The sequence below is a fragment of the Schistocerca serialis genome, chromosome 4 (genome assembly GCF_023864345.2).
Source record: "Schistocerca serialis cubense isolate TAMUIC-IGC-003099 chromosome 4, iqSchSeri2.2, whole genome shotgun sequence".
NCBI lineage: Eukaryota > Metazoa > Arthropoda > Insecta > Orthoptera > Acrididae > Schistocerca > Schistocerca serialis.
Genome location: NC_064641.1, coordinates 826627458 through 826651350, shown reverse-complemented (window position 1 = coordinate 826651350; position 23893 = coordinate 826627458). Strand labels below are relative to the sequence as shown.

At 43.8% G+C, this 23893-nt stretch overlaps 1 protein-coding gene across 4 annotated transcripts in view; it reads left to right on the top strand.

Annotated features, from left to right (window-relative positions):
• Nucleotides 1-23893, top strand: part of LOC126473427 (bromodomain-containing protein 8) — a 270271-nt gene that overhangs the window by 220858 nt on the left and 25520 nt on the right. For all 4 annotated transcript variants that reach the window (XM_050100466.1, XM_050100467.1, XM_050100465.1 and 1 more), the window contains 2 exons: nt 695-835; nt 10113-10290. In XM_050100466.1, coding sequence (XP_049956423.1) covers nt 695-835; nt 10113-10290 — 319 coding nt within the window. The remainder of the gene's footprint in view (nt 1-694; nt 836-10112; nt 10291-23893) is intronic.

The window sequence follows — 23893 nt, the reverse complement described above, 5'->3', positions numbered from 1 at the left end:
TGTTTGGGTCCTTACATTATTTGATTCCGTACATCATTATTTAGATTGGTTAAAACCAGTTTGTATACAGAAGACCAATAGTTAATGCTTTTGCTACCTCAGATATTTTGTCACTTGGTACCTATCATGGAATGTTAATGTCAGTGAATGCGCGCGTACACACACACGTGTACACACACACACACACACACACACACACACACACACACAGAGAGAGAGAGAGAGAGAGAGAGAGAGAGAGAGAGAGAGAGAGAGAGAGAGGGGGGGGGGGGGGTGGGGTAGTTAGTAGTGTAATTGTGATGCTGAGAAATACATGTGATCTCATTTAGTGCACTAAATCTCCACTTCCATGTATTAGGTGGCATTCTTCACTTTACTTTGGCAACTGTATCTTATTTCACAGAAACCTCATTGTCCACAGAACCACTGTGAAAATAACAAGTATCACATGCAATATTGGAGGTACTTAAAACATGAATGTCAGTTAAAGAATAGTTTCTCTGGAACATTTTTTGAGGCTTGTGTGTGAAATGTGTTTACTAAATTAACATTTAAATTGTTCTTTTCTGAAGAACATTGATCGTTCAATCCATTCCTGTGGTGACATTTTGCTGTACATATTTTTGTTTCACTATTATCACTATAAATCTCTGATTTCTGTTTTTAAATATAATTCTGTACTGATACTACATAGGGAGGATGAACGAGAATATAAGGCATGGAAGAAGGCAATAATGTTAGTATATGGTCGATTGGCAACGCATAAGTATGCTTCACTATTCCTCCGACCCATAACTGACGACCAGGCACCAGGTTACAGCGGCATTGTTCACAGGTATAATTCATTTGAAGTTATTTATAAAATATATTAGTTAGATAGTATATCAGTAGTAAGATATTTATTTTGCTAATGTATTCTTTCAAGCACTCAAAGAATTTTCTTTATAATATCTGTTATATTTTCACATATTTCAGCATTAGTAGTTAACTAAAAGTAATTTGCCTAATCAGTTTGTAGTTGATGACAGGAAATAACTCTGTAACTTGGAATTTGATCTAAAGCATATTTAGCATCATGACTTGGTTATTGTTTATTTACAAGTATTCTTTCCAAATGAAAGTGTGGTGGTGTTGTCTCCTCTAAATGTCGTTGCCTTCAAGGGGGGAGTAAGGGGGATAAACACTAATCTGCAACAGAATTTGACTTTCTACTTTGCTTTCCCCCCCTGAGGGTCCAGGGGTAAGAATAGGCCCGAGGTATTCCTGCCTGTTGTAAGAGGTGACTAAAAGGAGTTTCACACATTTCGGTCTTTATGTGATGGTCCCCTGTAGGGTTTGACCTCCATTCTTCAAAATTTTCCCAAAGAGCGAGCCAGTTGGGGAAGGGCGCCTTACATGGTGCATCGTGTCCATCGTGCATTGAGATCTTTAGCCCACTTTCTCGTTGTCGCATTTCAGTCCCGCTCATTCTCTATCTCTTGGTCGAGGACACCTTCCTGGGTGCATTTTCCACCATGCACTATGCAGTTGCTTTCTGCGTCGACGATGACCATGGATTTCTTTGAGCCAGTCCGTTGTGGGGCCACCATGTACCCTGTTGGTTGTAGCCCCCTGACCACACAGTGATTGCTCTGCTGATGCCTGTGCCATTAACTACCCATGTATGCCAAGGGGTAAATACCCATCCTCGTTAGGCATCGAAACGCCTGGCAATGACCATCCTGCCAGTTGGTCTTTGCTGCGGCTGGGTGGCACCTGTGGGGAGGGTCCCTGGACAGATTAGGTGGCATCAAGGCAGATGACACGCGATGAAGCGTAGTCCATCATCTCTTGCTGGTGGTGAAACACCAACAGTCTCTAAGCATTCATGAGCTCAATTCAACACACAGAAGTACGACCCCAAATCGTTCCCCTCCCTGGCCACACCATGGGAGGAACGTCAGGCTAAGGATGGCAGTAGATCTTATTTGCCCCGGTACCTTGTATGTTCGAGAGCTCGTGGGGTATCTTTCATGACGATGAAAGAGAGGCAGAGATGTCGATAATTTACTGTCACAACTCAACCTCTGCCTGTTAAATATTGGGGCCGCCACACATTTCAGTGTGGCTCATGGTAGTTACTCAGCCATTGATTTATCAATTTGCAGCCCAGGACTTCTCCCATCTATCCACTGGAGAGCACATGACGACCTGTGTGCTAGTGACCACTTCCCCATCTTCCTGTCATTGCCCCAGCGTCATGTCCCAGGACACATACCCAGATGGGCTTTAAATAAGGCAGACTGGGAAATGTTCACCTCTGCTGTCACTGTTGAATCTCCCCCACATAGTAACATTAAGCCCAGTTGAAGCCAGTCCAATCGGGGTGAAGGGGGGAGCAAGACGGCCTGCCATCCCCTCCACCCACTGATAAGGTTGAAGGTCCAATCCTTAAATAACGCGATAAAAATCCGCATTACAAAGAAATCTTAAAACTAGATCAGCCTCTGAGGCATCGTCAGCTAATGCCAGGGGGTAGCAAATCAGGACAGCAAAGCCCGTTGCTGGGCAGCTAAGTCGGGACAGTCCAGTAAGAGGTGACCCACCGTCAACATCAATCCACAACGACAGAGAGGGGGAAGGGGGGGGGGGGGTCCTCACAACAGAGGAGATAACCCTGAGCCAGCCAAGTATGGTTGATGCAGAGCTGGCAAAGGACGACAGAGGCTTTACGAGAGGCCACATTGTTGTAAAATCCTTTATCGCCCTGAGCTTGTTCGGTGAAGAAAGAGTGTGCCATTGTGCATTCCAAAGTCCCAAATCCTTGATGACATAATGCCGAGCGAAGGTCTATTTCCAAAATGCCAATAACGAGAGATGGCCTGTTAGTATGCAATTTATCCAGTCGATCGGCAAGTTCATTGACAGGGATCCCAACATGGCCTGGGGTCCAAATTAAAACCAATGAGCATTCACTTTGATCAATGAAAGAGCGTCCTGGATAGCTGTGACCAACAGGTGGTGAGGGAAGCACTGGCCGACAGCTTGCAAACTACTCAAGGAGTCACTACAACAATTGTTTCTGCAGCAGAAAACCTGATCCCTCGCTCTTTAGGGTGCCCGAGGTGTAAGGCAGTCCCTTGGTGGTCGGCGGAAGTCGCCGAACCAATTGAGGAGCATTGGCGAGCTCTACAGTGGCATAAGCAGCACCCTTTCCTGCGGCACCTCATAGCCTTTAAACGGCTCTGTGCCCCCGTTCGCCAGCTTATCAAATGTCAGAACCAGGAGTGTTGGGAGAGAGAAGTCTCGACCATTGTGTGCCATATGTCACCTTCCCAAGTCTGGGCAAAGTCAAATGTCTTTTTGATATGAGATCCCAACAGGTGTTCCTCGTGTTACCGTAAATGACATGTTATCTACTGACACAAACATGATTGCCGAGCACTTGGTACAAGCATCTACATCAGAGAATTGCCCCCAGCTTTTGGCACTCTTAAACGGCGGCTGGAAGGGAAAGTCCTCTCTTTCACTACACGCCACAGTGAATCCTATAGTGCCCCATTTACAGAGTGGGAGCTCCTCAGTGCCCTTGCATGTTACCCTGACACAGCTCCTGGGCCTGATTGAATCCACAGCCAGATGATTAAACATCTCTCATATGACTACAAGCGTCTTCAACTGAGTCTGGTGCGATGGCATCTTTCCATCGCAATGGCAGGAGAGCACCATCATTCTGGTGCTCAAACCTGGTAAAAACCCACTTGATGTGGATAGCTATTGGTCCATCAGCCTCACTAACCATCTTTGTAAGCTGCTGGAACATATGGTGTGTCGGCGGTTGGGTTGGGTCCTGGAGTCAAGTGGCTCCATGTCAGGGTGGCTTCTGCCAGGGTCGCTGTATGACTGATGATCTTGTGTCCTTCGAGTCTGCCAGCTGAGCAGCCTTTTCCAGATGCCAACACATGGTTGCCATCTTTTTTTACTTACATAAAGTATACGACAGGACCTGGCGACATCATATCCTTGCCACATTGTATGAGTGGGGTCTCCAGGACCCGCTCCCATTTTTTATCCAAAACTTCCTGTTGCTCCATACTTTCCATGTCCAAGTTGGTGCCTCCCATAGTTCCATCCATATCCAGGAGAATGGAGTCCCGCAGGGCTCTGTACTGAGTGTTTCTCTATTTTTAGTGGCCATTAACGATAAAGCAGCAGGTGTCGGGCCCTCCGTCTCACCTTCTCTGCATGCAGACAGCCTCTGCATTTCGTTCTGCTACTCCAGTACTGGAGTTGCCGAGCGTTGTCTACAGGGAGCCATTCACAAGGTGCAGTCATGGGCTCTATCCCATGGCTTCCAGTTTTCCACCATGTAGATGTGTGTCATGCATTTCTGTCGGTGTCGTACCGTTCATCCCTGAACCAGCACTTTACCTTAATGATGATCCACTCACTATAGTGGAAACACATTGATTCTTAGGTCCGGTTTTCGATGCTCATTTAACTTGACTTCCTCATCTTCATCAGCTTAAACAGTAGTGTTGGCAGCATCTCAATGCCCTCTGCTGCCTGAATAACACCAACCGGGGCGCAGATAGCTCTACGCTGCTGCAACTGTACAAAGCCCTCGTTCAATCCCATCTTGACTATGGGAGTGAGATTATCATTCAGCGGCTCCCTCAGCATTGCTTTTACTCGACCCATTGCACCATTGTGGAGTTAGACTAGTGACAAAAGCATATAGGAAGAGTCCGGTGACAAGCATACTGGTGGAGGCTGGAGTCCCTCCATTGAAGATCAGACGTGCACAACTGCTCGCCAGTTACATTGCACACATTCATAGCTCTCCTGATCATCCTAACTACCATCTTCTTTTTCCAACCACGGCGGTTCACCTCTCGTATAGGTGGCCCAGGTCAGGGCTAATGATTGTGGTTCGCGTGTGATCGCTTCTGTCTGAACTGAAGTCCTTCCCTTCACCACCTCTACTCGAGGCCCATTCACGTACACCTCCATGGTGTAGCTGTAGGCCGAAGCTTCTTCTGGACCTTTCGCATGGCCCTAAGGACTTCGTTAACGCTGCAGCTCTTCGTTGTCACTTTCTCTCGATTCTTGAAGTGTTCCGGGGCTCTGAAGTGGTTTACACGGATGGCTCGATGTCTGGTGATAATGTTGGCTTTGCCTTTGTCCACTGAGGCCATATTGAACAGCATTCCTTGCCTGATGGCTGTAGTGTATTCACTGCAGAGCTGGTGGCCATATCTCGTGCACTTCTTCAGTATATCCTTTGAAGCCCCTAGGAGTCGTTTCTTCTGTGTACTGACTCCTTGAGCAGCCTGCAAGCTATCGACCAGTGCTACCGTCACCATCCTTTGTTGGTGTCCATCGATGCCCTGGACTGGTCCCATCGTTCTGTGGTGTTTGTGTGGACTCCAGGACATGTCGACATCACAGCCAATGAACTTGCCGACAGGCTGGCCAAACAGGCTACACGGAAACTGCTTCTGGAGATGGGCATCTCTGAACCTGACCTGCGTTGTGACTTACTCCAAGGGTTTTTCAGTGTTGGGAGATAAAATGGCGTAACAGTATGCACAACAAACTGCGTGTCATTAAGGAGGCTTTGAATTTGTGGAAGTCTTCCATGCAGGCCTCTCACAGGGAATCAGTTGTCTTCTGCTAGCTCCGCATTGACCACGCTTGGGCGACCCACGGTTACCTCTTGCGCCATGAAGACCCGCCTCAGTGTCAATGTTGCACCCAGTTGACAGTGGCCCATATTCTGGTGCACTGTCCCACTTTGACTGCCCAGCGACAAAATCTTGGGTTACCGGACTCGTTGCCGCTCATTTTATCTGACAACGCCTCATTGGCTGATTCAGTTTTACATTTTATTCGTGAGGGTGGGTTTTATCATTTGATATAAATTTTAGCACATGTTCTTTGTCCCTCTGTGTCCTCCACCCTGGTGCTTTTAAGGTGGAGGTTTTAATGTGTTGCAGAGTGGCTGGATTTTCCTTTTTATTCTTGTGGTCGGCCAGCAACTGTAATCTGCTTTCGTGTTTTACTATCTTCTGTTTCTTGCGTCTCCGTTGTTTACTTATCCTCTTTTGTTCCTTTTAGTGTTCATTGCCTTTCCTTCATTGTTGTGGTTTGTCTTTTCTTTCCCTTTTGCGTTATATGTCTTGGCTGTTTTATTCTCACACTTGTGGCATTGTTTTATTAGTTACAAGGGACCGATAACCTCCTAGTTTGGTCCCTACCACCCCCCCCCCCCCCCCCCCCCTCTTTTATTAAACTGACCAACCAACCAATCCAGTTTGCTTCATTGCCACAGTGACCATGTGTTAAAAAATACTTGTAATACAATTTTGCAACCCATGAAGGTGTAAAATTTTTTAAATCATGTTCATCTGCTAGATAAAAGAGTAATCATGAAGAGCATACCAGGCATGGAGTTCACTTAAAAATACATGTAAGGCTCAAGTTAGTTGATCAGGTCACAGGATTCTTGTGATGACCTGCATAAGGCAAAGAACCCAATCATCCTAGTGACTATAGTCAGCAAGTTTTTTTTTACACACAAAAAGTGACAGAAAAATATTAAACTAAGCACCTTCTCAGTGTATGAACCCTGCACCCAGCGAAGAGAAATGTCAGTAACTTTCATTTCAGTAAAGTGTGAAAGATCTGTATTAAAGTAAACTGATTCAGAATCATTATCATGTCTGCCCCAATAGCTGAGTGGTCAGTGCAACGGAATGCCATGCAAAGGTTCAGTTTCCGGCTGGGCCGGAGATTTTCTTCATTTACAGACTGGGTGTTGTGTCATCGTCGTCGTCAACATCATCATCAATATCATCATCATCATCATCATCATCATCATCTCATCCCCATCACCGTGCAAGTCACTGAAATGGCACCAACTCAAAAGACTTGCACCAGGTGACTGGTCTACCCGACGGGAGGCCCTAGTCATACAACATTTCATTATCATCATATGGAAGAATTTCCAGGCCTAACTTGGTGAACATAAGTCTTACCATCTAGTCCTGTTTTTCCCACCTTCCCCCCCCTCCCCCCCCCCACCCCCCCCCCCCCTCCCACTTCCACACCTTTCAGCCATCAATCCCTTGGTCTGCCTTTTGGTAGTTTCCTTCGCATACCCATTTTGTGTATTTTCTTAGGAATCCTCTTGTTTCCTATTCTCTTTAAGTGTCCACACCATCTTAGTGTAGATGTTTCTATCCTTCCGTACAAGTCACTAGTCACACTAGGTGGCAGCATCAATCTTGTGTCACATTCGCTAAGGCCATGTGTTAATAACCTTGTTATTTATCTAATACAGGGAAACATTCCACGTGGGAAAAATATATCTAGAAACAAAGATGATGTAACTTACCAAACGAAAGTGGTGGTATGTTGATAGACACACAAATAAACACAAACACACACACAAAATTCAAGCTTTTGCAACCCACGGTTGCTTCATCAGAAAAGAGGGAAGGAGAGGGAAAGACGAAAGGATGTGGGTTTTAAGGGAGAGGGTAAGGAGTCATTCCAATCCCGGGAGCGGAAAGACTTACCTTAGGGGCAAAAAGGACAGGTATACACTTGCACACATATCCATCTGCACATATACAGACACAAGCAGACATTTGTAAAGGCAAAGAGTTTGGGCAGAGATGTCAGTCGAGGCGGAAGTACAGAGGCAAAGATGTTGTTGAATGACAGGTGAGGTATGAGCGGCGGCAACTTGAAATTAGCGGAGGTTGAAGCCTGGTGGGTAATGGGAAGAGAGGATATACTGAAGGGCAAGTTCCCATCTCCGGAGTTCTGGCAGGCTGGTGTTAGTGGGAAGTATCCAGATAACCCAAGATGTGCTGGCTGTGCACCAAGGCATGTTTAGCCACAGGGTGATCCTCATTAACAACAAACACTGTCTGCCTGTGTCCGTTCATGCGAATGGCCAGTTTGTAGCTGGTCATTCCCACATATAAAGCTTCACAGTGTAGGCAGGTCAGTTGGTAAATCATGTGGGTGCTTTCACATGTGGCTCTGCCTTTGATCGTGTACACCTTCCGGGTTACAGGACTGGAGTAGGTGGTGGTGGGAGGGTGCATGGGACGGGTTTTACACCGGGGGCGGTTACAAGGGTAGGAGCCAGAGGGTAGGGAAGGTGGTTTGGGCAATTCATAGGGATGAACCAAGAGGTTACGAACATTAGGTGGACGGCAGAGCTTCTCTTAAAGAAACTGAGGACAAACAATAGCAATAAATCATCAGTGAAACTTCTAGTCATGTACCTCATGAATTGGAAGCAGGGTTCCAAACATATACATCACATTAATAACAAAGTCGGCCACCAATGAAACAGTGATTCAAGGGTTTCCTCATGGTCCTTTTCTTTTCCTAGCAAATAGGAGGGTCGTCCACAAAGTAAATTACGTTTCTATTTCTATCCATGGCAGCATTACATTTGCAGTTCTGAGCATGTGCGGCAGTCACTCTGACTCGAAGAGAAGACATGTACGCCATTTTCAGATCACTGCTGTCGACGTGTCCTTTGTAGCGCCTATTTGTAATGTGAGCTGTAATTCAAAATGCCGCTGCATGTGAAATCAGATCTGCGATTCGTTTTCTAAGTGCAAGGAAAGTTAAACCAAAGGAAATTCATCGGCAAATCTGCGAGGTTTAAGGACAAAATGCTATGCGTGATTCAATGGTTAGAAGATGGGTCAGACTGCTCAATGAAGGGCGTGATCAAGTGCACGATGAAGAACAAAGTGGAAGCTCGTCTGTGGTTACTGGTGAACTGGTTCACACAATTGAAGATAATCTTAAGCACAACTGTAAGTTTACACATAGTGCCCTTGCTATGGAACTTCCGCAAATCTCACTATAGTCAACTGTCTGACCCAGTCCTTGAAAACTGATAGCCAGAGGCTTTGAAAAATAGCTAAAAAAAATGCCTGTACTCATTCAACGAATTTTAAACAAGCAAATATTAGCAACCCACTGATGTGTTGTAAACATATTGTGCTATGTATTCAAGCCAGACGTAAGATGGTGCAAATTTAAAAACAGGTACGATGGTTTAAATTAGGGTTTATGGTAATTGGTAAACTAATGATCTATGTAATACTAACACATGTAAAGGCTGTACTGGAGTTTGATCAGTGTTATTGATTGTTGCAATTGCTACTTGTAATACTAGATCCGCATTTGACATTTCACTGCAAAGTAGAAAGTTGGTTTCTGAGTTCTGAGCCTTTGTATATGACACAATTAGCCACAACTTTTTAGAGACATTCTTGTTTGAGCATTAGCACAGTTTTGTAATTTGTAGGTTAGGTCTGTGGTTACTCAGTTTCACGTTCTGAGATCAAGTTGTATCCTAGCATTGTACAGGACACTACAAGGATGCTAAACTACTTATATAAAATGATGAGTAGAATTTACAATCAATTGATAAAATAATCAGTTGACAAAATTAGTGTACCTTCAAAAGTCAATTTTCCGCTCAATTCTGTAAGTTTTAAAAGTGCTGACATTGGTGCACATGCAATAGATTTTATGGTAACATAGGGCCTGTGGTGAACATTTTCTAGGGGTTGAGAATAATATTGGACTAATTTTAGAGCATGTGGTGTGTAGTATTTTACATGTTGAAATGAAGCATGATTTTTGCAACATGAAGACAAACAACGTTTGTTGCCTCTTTCTGAATTTACGATGTTGTTACTCAAACAGGTCAAGTTTACAGCTAAAAACGGCAGAGTAGCACTGATTCGGGAGAATCTACACAATACAATTTGAAGTTTTACAGTATTTTAGTTTAGTGTTTTATTTATTTTTCACAAATATTGATGAATTATTGAGGGATAGTCACTTTCACTTTTTGCTTTTTTTTTCTCCATCCTTAGAAAATATGCATTGTAAAGATGTTTGAATGTCTATATTGATTAAATATACTCAGATACACACAGATACAATAAACACTGATACCTACAGACAATATTTCATATCTCATATTACATATTTGTACGACTTATAGCTCTATTCTAGGCTAAATGTTATTAATGTTGCTTAACCTTCAAGCTAAATTTGATACTTTCAACTCATTTTCATGACAGGCCGATGGATCTCTTGATGATAAAGAAGAACATTGAGACTGGAATGATTCGTACCACAACAGAATTCCAAAGAGATGTGCTGTTGATGTTCCAGAATTCCATAATGTACAACAAGAGTAGCCACTTTGTCCACAAAATGGCACGTCAGATGCAACAGGAGGGTATGCAGCATATACAGGTATGTTAACAGATTTCTTCCATCACTTCTTGGTAGAATAACTTCATAATCATAAATGAAAAGCACAATATTGTGTATGTTCCACAGTATTAATTTATTTTGCAGTTGAGTCCCGTAGTGCTTAGAGCCATTAATTTATTTTGTTAACCAGTTTTCAGTTTATGAGGCCATCATCAGACTTTTTAACTGACTATTGTCATCAGTATTCGTGAACAAAATCGAAAAATGTTACACATCAAGAGTGAGGCACAAACACAGAGTGAAAATCACATCTGACTGTGCAGAATAATACAATTAAAAATCTTAACAGTTAAATGATAAATATACATAAAGGTATCAAACCAAAAAAGGATTAATATTAAACTAAAAAAATAGTACTTATTTACCAATTGAAATTAAATTAACAATACCAATAAACTATAATTATTACATGACGAGTACTGAAGAGTAACAGAAGAGGTAATACATGTGTAAGAAATTACAAAAACAGAGTGAAAGATAGGCTTTGCAGTTGTAACAACAGAGTACATGGAGTACACAGTAAAATAAATTCAGAAAAAACGGAGGGACATAATGCCACTAAGTTTGGGAAGTACTGGAAAACTTGCAGTTTAAGTGAATTTTAAAAAGAGGGGAAGTATTAGTCATTTAATATTAAATCAGGACTGTAGGCTAGATGTTTTTTGATTTCTCAGGCTTCTAATAGAGTAAATTTTCAGCCTTCATTTGACAAGTGGATGACTTGGGACTATCTGGTAGCTGTGGCCCTCACTCAGTGCATGTCCAGCAAATGTGGAGTCATGATTATGCAATTGCAAGCCACATTGACTGTTAATTGGCCATGATTATTTCAAAAATATGAAAATGTTTTTCAGAGACTGCCACCAGTCACAAATTTTTATTTATTTACTTAAGTTATTTAATAAAGCAACATGTTTTGGGGCACAACCTCATGTTCAGGCTGCGGTGGCAATACGAAAACATTTCACAAAAGTACGCATAGATATTAAAAGTTGTTCCTTACAGACTTGTGCATGACCGTCTTTGTTCAGTCTGTTCTTTTAGTGTTACTAGTTACGTACAGTGCTATGGACCCTTGGATCTTGTTAACCACTGTTTATAAACTGCCAAAGGACACCAAAAACAGGTCATCACAATTACTCTACTGTGCAGTGGATACAAGATGCAATCAGACAATGCATATTTTGATTTAACTGTCATTGTGTTGAACCTTTTAATGTCTTTTGCACATTTTGCTGACACATTTCTGATGTTGCTCAACAAAATATAAGACAATAAGAGAGAATTTGACAATTTGATGTTAATGACAGTAGAAAAATTATGTAATGAATTACAAAGACATTAATACTATTGAAACACAGAATCATCATAGTTATTACATACTTTCTATTGAAGTTGGTGAAGAAAGTGAGTTTTTGAAATCTGTTATTTCATTTAAGACCTGGTTTGTCCACATCTGGTTTTGGATGAGTATTTATATTTCCTCCAAGATGTCCCCATTTTCCAGCTCATCTCTAAAGTTTTCAGTGCTTTAAGGTAGGTATCTATTGCAACACTGTGTCCTGTTTCATCTGTATGCATAGGTATAGCTAATTTGTTTGCTTCATGGTGTCTGAAACTGTGAATATGTTCTTCAGTTGAAACTTCCAGGCTGAAAGGCCATGGTTGATGTATAAAATTTCCACCCAAAGTTTCGTCTCCATGTGCAGGAGACTGGCTACTGCCACTGAGGCTCCAGTGCATTTATAGAGCGCATAGAGGACACCACCATTCGTCACATGATGCCGATGGTATGCCTATCTGTGGAATGAATCATCATTCCTGATTACTCTTAATCGATAGTCATTCTGCTGGCGCAATATTGACATCCATATTTTGTCCAACCTTAAAACTTCCTCTTTTCTATTAAAATTATTATGGTGTTTGTGGATCCCTATTGCTTCTCTATACATGCGTGCATGATGATGCGATGTTCATGCTAGAACGCTTGTCTCATTAAATTTAATTTCATGGTTCCCATCTCGTAAAACATGCTCAGCTACGGCCGATTTTTCGATGTGTCCTAAGCAGGGGGTATACGGCCCGGGAGATCCGGGAAAAACCCGGGAATTTTTTCATCCGGGAAAAACCCGGGAATTTTTTCATCCGGGAAAAACCCGGGAATTTTTTCATCCGGGAAAAACCCGGGAATTTTTTCATCCGGGAAAAACCCGGGAATTTTTTCATCCGGGAAAAACCCGGGAATTTTTTCATCCGGGAAAAACCCGGGAATTTTTTAGAATTCCGGGATTTTTCATTCTTTTAGATTTCAGTTAAATTTTTGTAGGTTTGACGTGTAAGATCTGATACGTTGACAAAGAACTTTAGCCCACTACTGCTGAATAATGCTGCTGCAATGAAACATAAATCAGGGAATAACACCAAAATAAAAGTTTAGTTGCGTAGAAAATGAGTAATTTACACAATGCACAGACCTGTTTGCCGACCCCGAAAAGTGTCAAGATTATGCAGTACGTCCGTAACAACTAACGTGCATTCGTTGTGCTTGCATCACAATTGTTTACATTTCTAACAGATCACTGGAAATATTCTGAATTGTGACTTGAGAAGCGTTACTTTCAAAGTAAATTTCCACACAAGATGATGTATGTTACGTGTGAGAATGTGCAGTGAATTTCTTAAATCACAGGGCGTTATAACTCTCATTCAAAACGTACCGGTAACACTTGAGGATCAGTCATTTGAAAATTTTCGGGCCCAGAAGATAAGTCATTTATGCCACTATTTAAAATTTTACTGCACATTTGTATTTGATATGACTTAATGTGTAACACACGTTAAAAAAAAAAACCGAGCTTCAAGTTAGTTTTCATATTTAATGTTGTTCTTTCATAGATAAAAAAATATGCAGTCGATGGCAAAAAGTATAATTTATCTTCAAAAAAAGTGAATAATATGTTACTGAGCAATGTCACAAGTCTCTTCATGCCAGAGCACTTCGACTTTTCTGTAGTATAGAAAAGACGAAGTGTTCTGGCATGCAGAGCAATACCAGTTCGCTTCTTTTCTACTTTTTTGCCAGTGAATTGGATCGTCTCCGAACAGCTCTAACATTCGCTACTACTTCTTTCTAACTAATCCTATAAATGAACAAAAGACGGCAGCACCAGTCACATGACAGGTAGCGGGACATCTGTACCTTGCTCTCGTATGAAATTAGTCCAGTTTTAGAGCGAAAACCTGTGTCAAGCACAGCTACTATATTCCCTGCTCTAAAATTTGCTTTCAGTAAGGACAAGTATGTCTTTTACCTCTTCCATTCCTCATTTTTTCTGATTTTATTATTTTTTATTTAAATACAAAAGCTTGCGGTTTAATTGTTGTTAAAGACCTTTAATTACTGTCTTTCGTTTTAGAATAGTAAGAGATTTTTTCCGTAAACTATTTTGTGCATTTTTACAGTTCTTTCTTTTCGGATTTTTGTGTTGCTAAATTTTAGCTCCGGTCTTTATTTTTATACTTAATTTCTTAAATTAGGTTTATTTTTCAAACATTTTTTAATTACGAAAGTTATTGTTTGAAATGTATATTTAAACATCTTTGGGAGTTACCAATTTAAAATAAATAACGCTATCATATTCATTTGTTTTAAAAACATTTTATTAAAGAAACATTTTAATTATTATTAGACAATAAACAAATAAAACAAATAATTTAGAAGGAAGTACCATGTTTAACAAGAAATACTGTAATTTAGGAATTGACCTTGGAGAATAACTCACTTGGAGCTGTGTGCGAGACCATTGATTCGTTCTGTAACAGATTCTTGCTCTATCTGAGCGTTTTGAATTGTCCCCTCAAGTTTTGCCTTCTTCTCTTTAAGCTGTCTTATTTCTGCGTCAACAATCTTCCTTTTAGTCAGATGATCCTTTTTCCTGGATGACTCGTCGTTTCGATTTTTGAGGTCTTCAGCATATCGATCTCGTGAGTTTCTTACAGAATGTATAAGAGACTTCGTTATAGGCACTCCTTGGACTCCGCCGTGTGTCTTGACGGCGTCGTACACCAATCTTCTGCTCACTACAGGTTGTTCCCTCATATTCTCGAAGATGCACTCTTTGTTCACTGAGAATCCTCGCTCCGCAGCTGCTTGACCGTGCGACAAAGTGAGCGCGATTTCCATTGCCTTCTGCAGCTCGTGGCACGTTGCATTCTGGTTCTTGAGACATTTCATCCAGAACTCATCCAGCCCTTGCTCCTTTTTGTTGAATGTTTTGAATTTTGTTTTGCAGTTCTTCTTTACAACAGAAGCGTATTGAGGTTCTGCTTTATCGGCACATACACCATTCATCCAATTGCTCTCCACCTAAATCTGTAGAAAGGAATGAAATCGTTTGGGGCCAGCCTCCCTGCATGCTATTGTGGGATCAAAGCAGCTTACAGCTTTTGTCAACCTAAAGTGTAAGGGACATTTCTCCATCAACTTTGACACGAGCTTGATCATTCCTCTTCTTCATTCACTCCGGAACTTAGCAATTTCAAGGGCTGTAAGAGACCTGCACTTTCTGAATTCATTCTTGACGGTGAACCCAATCTTGACGTGGTTCACACCCAAAAGATTGGATTCTTTGTCCAAATTAACTGACGGCGAGATATTCGTCGGCTGGACAAATCGTGCCATCGTTGTCTCCATTATCTCTGTCAAAGCAGAGTGGAGGAACGGTGCTAGCAGCCAATCGGATTGGAAATCCTTTAGGAAAGGTGTCAAGTCTCCAGCAGGAGTCTTGAAAAAGGCAATTTTCGGACCAAGTAGCTTGTCCTTGAGGTGATCCTCCACTACTCTGTAGCTAGCACATTTTGGTTTGTTTTTTTTCTTCCCATTTTCCAACAAATATTCACAGAAACGGAAGCATTACTAGAGCTCGCTCAGCAACTTCCACATTCTCCAGCTATTGGATCGCACAAAACTTTAAGGGAAACAGTTCCGATTCCGTTGTCGAAATATAAAGAGCTCTTCTGGCAGGGACATCCTTAAAAGGATTGAACAAGGCACGTAAAAACTGAATTATCATCCACTGTGTTTCTTGGATTGTGAATTGTGGACCTGAAGGTGCCGTGAACAACGTGAAGCCCACACGTTCCAATTTCCAGTAAAACGGTGTCTATTCCTTCAATTTCTTTCAAAAAAACTTTAAGTTCCCTTAAGAACGCGAAGTTGATGTTGGGGCCGTCCATCGATACTTGTAAAAGTTTTTTCATTGCTTCGCCAGGAATTTTTTTCTTGAAGGACTCGAGTAGCTTAGCTGCCGTCGAACTGCCTAGAAAAGCGGATGAGTAGTAACGGGTGCACACTAGATATTTTTTAATGTCCCAATAACGCACTGAAATGCCCATCTGGATTCTTTTGCACACCTTGTTCAAGGATTCGTCAAAACAAACAACAATCCTTGATGCGTCTACGAGGTCAGATTTAATTTCAGACTCAAAGAAGGGAGCTAGTCCATATTGCACGATATAACCGATTTTGTCCTTTTGTAAACCCATGCTCTTGGCCACTTCACTGTCGGGCAACATTGCGGGGAAAAGCAGCATGTCGTTCGCAGAACTGCGCAGTGACTTGTGTGAAACGATGCTCTCCAAACACCACAGTATTTCTGCCTTTGTTACTTCGTCCTTTATTGCCATCCGATCAATTCCTCTCAGTTTATCCACGGGTTTTGACATTGCAGTGACATCCTTCTGCGGAGGCGCAACAATTCCAGCGGCCAACGCCACTGTTGTTGACGCAGCGGAATCCGGAGATGTGGTAGTGGAAGTAGAATCTGTCTGCTGGGTTGAAGTGGTCGCTGCCGGTCAGCTGTAGACGTATAAACTTGCTGTGCTTCTCATGGCAGCTGCTTTCACGACGTGCTTCTTGGATTTTGTCATGTGACTTGTAAGAGCCGATCTTCCCATAGTACGGATGTTAATGAGGGTCCCTGGACATAATCCACATTTAGCACTATAAAGGTCTGTAGGTACTTCCACCAACCAGTCCTTGAATGCTGGATCTGAAAGCCAGCTATCTTTAAAACCAATCGACATGGTGTAGTCGCAGTGGTTGTTGGTGGGCAACCTTTATTGGAGAAAGAACAACGATGGATGTAAATAAGGCTGCGCCTCGTTGTTATGCATAATGAAATATGACACAATGAGTGTTACCTACCTTGTCAGTTTATAAAATTTTGCCCCGCACGTGCGCAGAACTGAATTCAATAGGTGAGCCGAGCACACTGACTACTGACAGACTGTGTGATTTGAAAATCGAACAAGGCACGTTTGACAACACTGTCTCTGCCAAGCAAGAATCGGTGTTAATTACGATATTATTAGTAGTGCTGCGTTTGTTGACTCTTTAAGTAACTATGAATGACAAGACGTATCAACCAGTCTTACTCCAGTAACCTGTTGCAAGTTTCTAGCTAATTTTACATGTACAGTACAGCACCTCAATTATAAAGACGAACGATATTAAGGCCACCGCACTCATCGACCAAAGTTCTGAAGGCTTCGCCACCTTTTCGTTCTAGCTTATTCGTTACCATGTGGCTCCTCTCTCTCTCTCTCTCTCTCTCTCTCTCTCTCTCTCTCTCTCTCTCTTTTTCTTTCTTTCTTTCTCCCTCTATCGGCTGCTATTGGTTGCTTGCTCTCGTCTCCCATCCACGATTTTAAGTTATGAAGTGTGCCGGTTACGAACGACTTGGCTTCCCAGTGTGTAAAATTTCCGAAGTGCTTTAGGACTTGGTAGACCTTCTGTTGTACATATACCGATTTTAATTTAAAGTCTAGATTCTGTAGCAACGTACATGTTGATTTACTTGTAGAGGAATGATTTACCCGCTTAATTTTAAAATATGGTTTTACTTGACATCCAGTACATTGATAATGTCGCTTTTTATGTATCCCTCCATACCTAGAAACGTAATAAACCCTGTTCAGCTGTTACTGTTGTCTTCATGTTATGTTTTCTTGCTGTTCTTTGATGTACTTGCAAGCCCCCTCTCCATATTTTTCTGCTAATCAAGTCCGCAGTAAAAGAAACACTCTGGATGATAATTCAGTTTGTACATGCCCTGTAAAACCTATTTAAGTATTTCCATTCCAGACTAGCTCTGTATATTTGGATCACTGAATCGGAACATTTGCCCTTGAAGATTTGTGATGTGTCGACAGAAGTGCCGACACAGTGTGATTTGAGGGGACCGCAATGCACGCTATAAACACACGAAGGATGGTGTGAGGTCTGAAACAGGGTACGTAATGAATACTATAAAGAAAAGTACGTAGCTTTTGGAATACTTAACTTTAATCCATCCTTGTTGTATTCATCGTTCTTGATCAGACATGCTTTATACGATAAGTATCAATTGCTATGTAAGGCTAATGGCGCCTTGCTAGGTCGTAGCCATGGACTTAGCTGAAGGCTATTCTAAATATCTGCTCGGCAAAGGAGCGAGGCTTGGTCAGTGTAGTCGCTAGCAAAGTCGTCCGTACAACTGGGGTGAGTGCTATCCCGTATCTCCAGACCTGCCTTGTGGTGGCGCTCGGTCTGCAATCACACAGTGGCGACACGCGGGTCCGACATGTACTAATGGACCGCGGCCGATTTAAAACTACCACCTAGCAAGTGTGGTGTCTGGCGGTGACACCACATTCCTCCCCCGCAAATCGGCGAACGGTCGTGTTATAAGGCTTCCGCCCGCCGTGGGGAGGACCCCATGTTGACGTATGCGATGAGGTGGGGAGCCTAACAACAGGCGAGGCTGTGCCACCCGCACCCGGCCATTCGGTCCGAGGGGAGCTAGGAAACGCCTGAAAACCTAGTCCAGGGTGCACGTCAACATGCGGTGTATGCGCCCGTAAAGAGACAGGAGGGGCCCAAGGGTCGACCTCCATTGCGTCGGTGTACCCGACGCGCGAAGACGCCATGTGGTCCGGAGCGGGCAAGAGTTCCATGGTGGAGGACAGCTGGTCACGGGAAGCGATCGGCGGCACGTGACCCAGGGAGGCGCCTGGCAGCTGCAGCGAAGCGCCTGCTGCGGGCGTCGCCGGCGGGAGAACTAGCGGCGGCGGCGGCGTGTCGCCATGGGGCAAAATGGAAGGCAGCGTCGGTAACACCTGGGGATGAGGGCGAGCCAGTAGATGGGTCCCCAGGGCGCTGACCGGACGGCACCGTCGCTGAAAGCAGACGGGGAGCGGCAGAACCCAGGCGACGACAGAGGCGCAGCTGATTGAGATGCCGACGCACCTCACCAGAGACCCCCAAAACCAAATACATCGCGCGGCCGAGGCAGCGAAGAATGCGCCCTGCGAGCCAACGCCGTGAACCTCGATAGTGGCGATAGAATTCAACATCGCGTGGAGCAAAAGTCTGCCGCTGCACAGGAACCTGATGCGGCGGATGCAGCAAAGACATCAAGGTTCGATGAGGACGACCGTGGAGCAACTCGGCCGGCGAGCGACCATCTCGGGGCTGAGAGCGATACGAAGACAAAAAGAGCAACAATGCGTCCTCCTGAGAATGCGACTCTTTCAACTTCAACATCTGTGACTTGAAAGTCCAGACCAATCGTTCAGCGGCACCGTTTGACTGAGGCGAAAACGGCGCGGATGTCAGATGTTGAATACCATTGGCCTTGCAGAAAGACTGAAATTCTGCGGACATGAATTGTGGGCCATTGTCAGAAACAATAGTCTGTGGAAGACCTTCAATGCAAAAGATAGCAGACAACGCTTGGATGGTGGCAGATGACGTCGTGGAAGACATCCGGACAACAAAAGGAAAATTACTGAAAGAATCGACCACAACCAACCATCGAGCATTCCAGAACCGACCAGCAAAATCGATGTGCAAGCGTTGCCAAGGGGAAGTGGCTTGCGGCCATGCAAAGAATTTCCGCGGCGGTGCGGATTGTGGTTCGGCACACGCCATGCAAGAAGAGCACATATGCGTAATCACAGCATCGATTCCGAACCAAGTACAGTGCTGACGAGCAAGTTGTTTCGTTCGCACGATACCCCAATGTCCTTGGTGAAGAAGCCGTAAGACAGAGGACTGTAACGAACGTGGGACCACGACTCTGGACTGATCATTATCCGAACGCAACAACGAAACACCACGTCGAACAAAAAGTCTCTCCTTGTGAGCAAAAAATCGGCGAACCAACGGATCCTCGATCCGTGACTTTGACAAGGGCCATTGCGTTGCAACAAAACACAAAACCGTAGCAAGGACAGGGTCAGCAGCTGTGGCTGTAGCTACACGACGAAAGTCAATCGGAAACGATTCGACCACGTCATCGGTTTCCGAATCAATGAACATGCAAGCAAGTTCGGAAGAATCGAATGCTCTATCCTCAGCAACAGGCAAACGGGACAACGCATCGGCATTTCTGTGCTTAGCAGTGGACCGATACAAGATATCGTAGCGGTACTGCGAGAGGAAAATAGACCAGCGAGTAAATTTCTGCACTGTACGTGGAGGTACAGGCTTGTTCGGATGAAAAAGTGATGTCAAAGGTTTGTGGTCTGTGATGATGGTAAAGTGACGACCATACAAGAAATCATGAAACTTTGTAACACCAAACACGAGAGCCAAAGCTTCTTTCTCGATCTGTGAATAATGTCTTTGCGCAGACGACAGCAATTTGGATGCAAAGGCCATAGGGCGATCATGCGAGCCATCTTTGTGCGCAAGCACAGCACCGATCCCGAAATCCGATGCATCTACCATCAACAAAAGGGGTTTCTGGGGATCGAATGGCGTAAGGCAAGTATTTGAAAGCAACGCCGATTTCAACTGGCGAAAGGCGCGTTCGCATTCCGTCGACCAGACGAACGGAACACCTTTACGGCGTAAGCAATGAAGCGGAGCTGAAATGGAAGAGGCATGCGGGATAAAGTTATGATAATAGTTAATTTTTCCCAACACACTCTGTAGCTGCTTCAAATTCTGCGGCGAAGGCAAGTCGTGGATGGCACGGAGGTGCTCTGGACTAGGGTGTATGCCTTGAGCATTGATGACATGTCCCAGATATGGTAAGTCACGAGCAAAAAACACACATTTGTCCTTCCGCAAGCAAAGACCATTTTGCCGCAATACCTGAAATAATGTCCGGAGGTTTGCTAAATGTTCTTCTGCTGTCTTTCCGGAGATCACAATATCGTCCAGATAGTTCGCAGCAGTAGGGACCGACGCACAAACAGTTTGTAAATATTACTGAAACAATGCAGGGGCGGATGCACACCCGAATGGCAGTCTTTTGAATCGGTACAAACCAAGATGCATGTTAACCACCAAGACGCACTGTGATTCTTCGTCCACTGGTATTTGCAAGTATGCGTCCGCTAGGTCCAACCTCGAAAAGTATTTACCCGGGCACAGTTTATCAAAAAGATCTTCCGGGCGGGGTAAAGGATAAGTTGCAATCACTAATTGTGGATTCACTGTTGCCTTGAAGTCCACACAAAGTCTCAATTTTCCGGAAGGTTTCGGCAAAATTCTAGGGGTGAGGCCCAGAGAGAAGCTTGCACATGTTCAATTACACCTTGTGATTCTAAATCGTGTAATGTTCTTGCGACCTCATCACGCAATGCGTGAGGAACATTGCGCGCTCTGAAAAATTTCGGTTGCGCGTTGACTTTCAGTTCCAAATGTGCTTTCTAGTTCTGAGCGCAACCTAAGCCCGGTGCAAAAATGTCTGCAAATTCTTCACACAGACGAGAAACACTGTCTGAAGGCACAGTCTGATTCACTGATAGGACCTGATTTACTATAGACATGTTAAACAACTGAAATAAATCTAAACCAAACAAGTTCACTGCAGCAGAAGAACGAAGAACGTAAAATGACACAAGTTTTGTTTGTCCCTTGTATGTTGCAAGAAGAGTGCATTGTCCTAACACAGGGATATGCTGTCCTGAATAACTAGTGAACTGAACATTTGCGGCACGCAACGGAGGTTTGCCCAGTTGTTTGTATGTGTCGTGATTGATCAATGAAACTGCAGCTCCGGTATCGAGCTGGAATGGTATGACCTTGCCATTAAAGTCCAAATCTACAAAAAGTTTATTGTCCTGCTGACGACAAGAGCGACTGTCTCGTGCAATTTGAACTGATACAGGTACAGCATCACTTGCGAATTGACGTGATTTCCGGCGACGTCGACGCACACTTTTTGTGGGACAAACACAGTCACTGTTAGAGAGAGTGGCACTGGGCAGAGTGGAATTAACTACATGAATGTCCATGGGCGAAGGTTCACGAGCCTGAGTATTCTTGGTTCGATTCCGGCTCGAAGCAAAGGGCCTGGAATCGTTGTGAGTGTCCGATCTGAGCTTTTTCTGGCAAACACTCTACACATGTCCTTTTTTATTACAGAAAAAGCAAATAGCTTGGCGTGACGGGCAATTCTCACGCGAATGTCTAGTAGCACACCGCGGGCATGATTTCACGGCATTTGCATGCCGGCGCGGGACACAGGGCTGCGCGAGGGCTGTTTACAGTTCCGTGTAGCTCGGCCGGCGGGCCGGTTAACGTGACACACAGTTGGCGAAGTTTCAAATGATGCATGAGCAAAGTCAAGTGTGTCTTGCCTATCCAATATGTCTATCACTTGTTGAAGGGAGGGATTGACTAGTTTCAAAATTTGCTCCCGTATACGAACATCAGAAACGTTCTGTGCAATTGCATCATGTACCATTGTATCTGAATAAGGGAGTCCACATTCACACTCAAAAGCACAATCCCTTGTAAGGCCTTGCAAAGTTGCAACCCACTCCCGATTAGTCTGACCGGCCGTACGTTTTGTACGAAAGAACGTATACCGTTTTGCAACTACATTGACTGTTTCTTTGAAATAGGCATCTAAAGCAGACAAAATTTCCTCGTAGGACAGAGTTGCTACGTCGCGTCGGGGAAATAATTTCATTATCACATGGTACGTTTGCACCCCGACACACGCCAATAAATGAGGCTGCCGCTCGTAACCTTGAATTCTGTAGGCGGCGAGATGAAATCCAAATTGGCGTGACCACTCCGTCCATGTTTCCTTAGCTGGGTCAAACGGCCGGAACGGGGGTGCAACAGCATCTTGTGGCTGCGGTAGCGGTGAAGCGGCGGCTGCCGCATCGTTTTGAATTGCACCTGGACCCTGGAAGAGCTGTCCAAGGGCATCCAATAACGCCTGCGTCTGCTGATTCTGCAAGCCATAAAATTCGGACAGTACATCTGGAGAAGCCATGACACAAGTAAATGTAAGCAAGTAGAAAGAAGACGACCCTTTTTTGACTCGTCGCCAAAAATGTTGTGGACTGACAAGACAGCCAGTCCACAGTGACGGGTAACCGAAAGGCACGCACTTAAACTCAAGCAGGCTGGCTTGAGGTCTGAAACAGGATACGTAATGAATGCTATAAAGAAAAGTACGTAGCTTTTGGAATACTTAACTTTAATCCATCCTTGTTGTATACATCGTTCTTGATGAGACATGCTTTATACAATAAGTATCAATTGCTATGTAAGGCTAATGGCGCCTTGCTAGGTCGTAGCCATGGACTTAGCTGAAGGCCATTCTAAATATCTGCTCGGCAAAGGAGCGAGGCTTGGTCAGTGTAGTCGCTAGCAAAGTCGTCCGTACAACTGGGGCGAGTGCTATCCCTTATCTCCAGACCTGCCTTGTGGTGGCGCTCAGTCTGCGATCACACAGTGGCGACACGTGGGTCCGACATGTACTAATGGACCGCGGCCGATTTAAAACTACCACCTAGTGTCTGGCGGTGACACCACAATTTGTGTGATCCGATGGCTGGAGAACTTTGATGTTGCGGAGTGCGAGACTTTTCTTCTTTAATTATTGACCAACTTACGTAATGTTCTCTTTACCACTTATTTGCCAGCTAGTATTTTCCTGTAATACTGTCTCGATGTTTTTTTTTTCTCTTTACATGTACCAAGTTATTGTTTTTGGCATTGAATGTATAAACGGCAATTGTTTTATTTGTATTTAATCACGGAAACAGCGGCTGTATTATTACCGCGTTTCACGGTATTGGGATTTTGAAAAGGCATGTAACGATGTTAGCTGCTGAAAGCAATGGCTCGTCTTTCGTGTGATAGATTGCTGGCTTGGTCATCTCAGCTCACAGTGATGTCTCTTCCCACTTCATCCAGTCACTGGATCGCGTTGCATTGACCAGCTGACGCCATGGTGACTCCCATTCTGTCCCATCCTTCATTGCCACTCCAGTCCCAGTCAAGCAGAACGCAGAATGGTCTCAAAGATCCCTAGGCCATGTTGTGAGTGCTCACAGCCTTATGTCAGTGGATGTTTAAATGTTGTACAGTATATTCAGAGTTTCGAATAAAAACAATGTAAAAGTTGATGCATCACTCATTGAGGAAACATGACACCGACTACAGCTAAGTATAAACTTCACTTTGTAATGGTTCTCCTAAATCGCTGCAGCTATGATCACGAAATAAAAACTAAATAGTGTTATTGGAAAACGGCTTATGGAAAGTTTAGGGGTTTTATACTTCCGA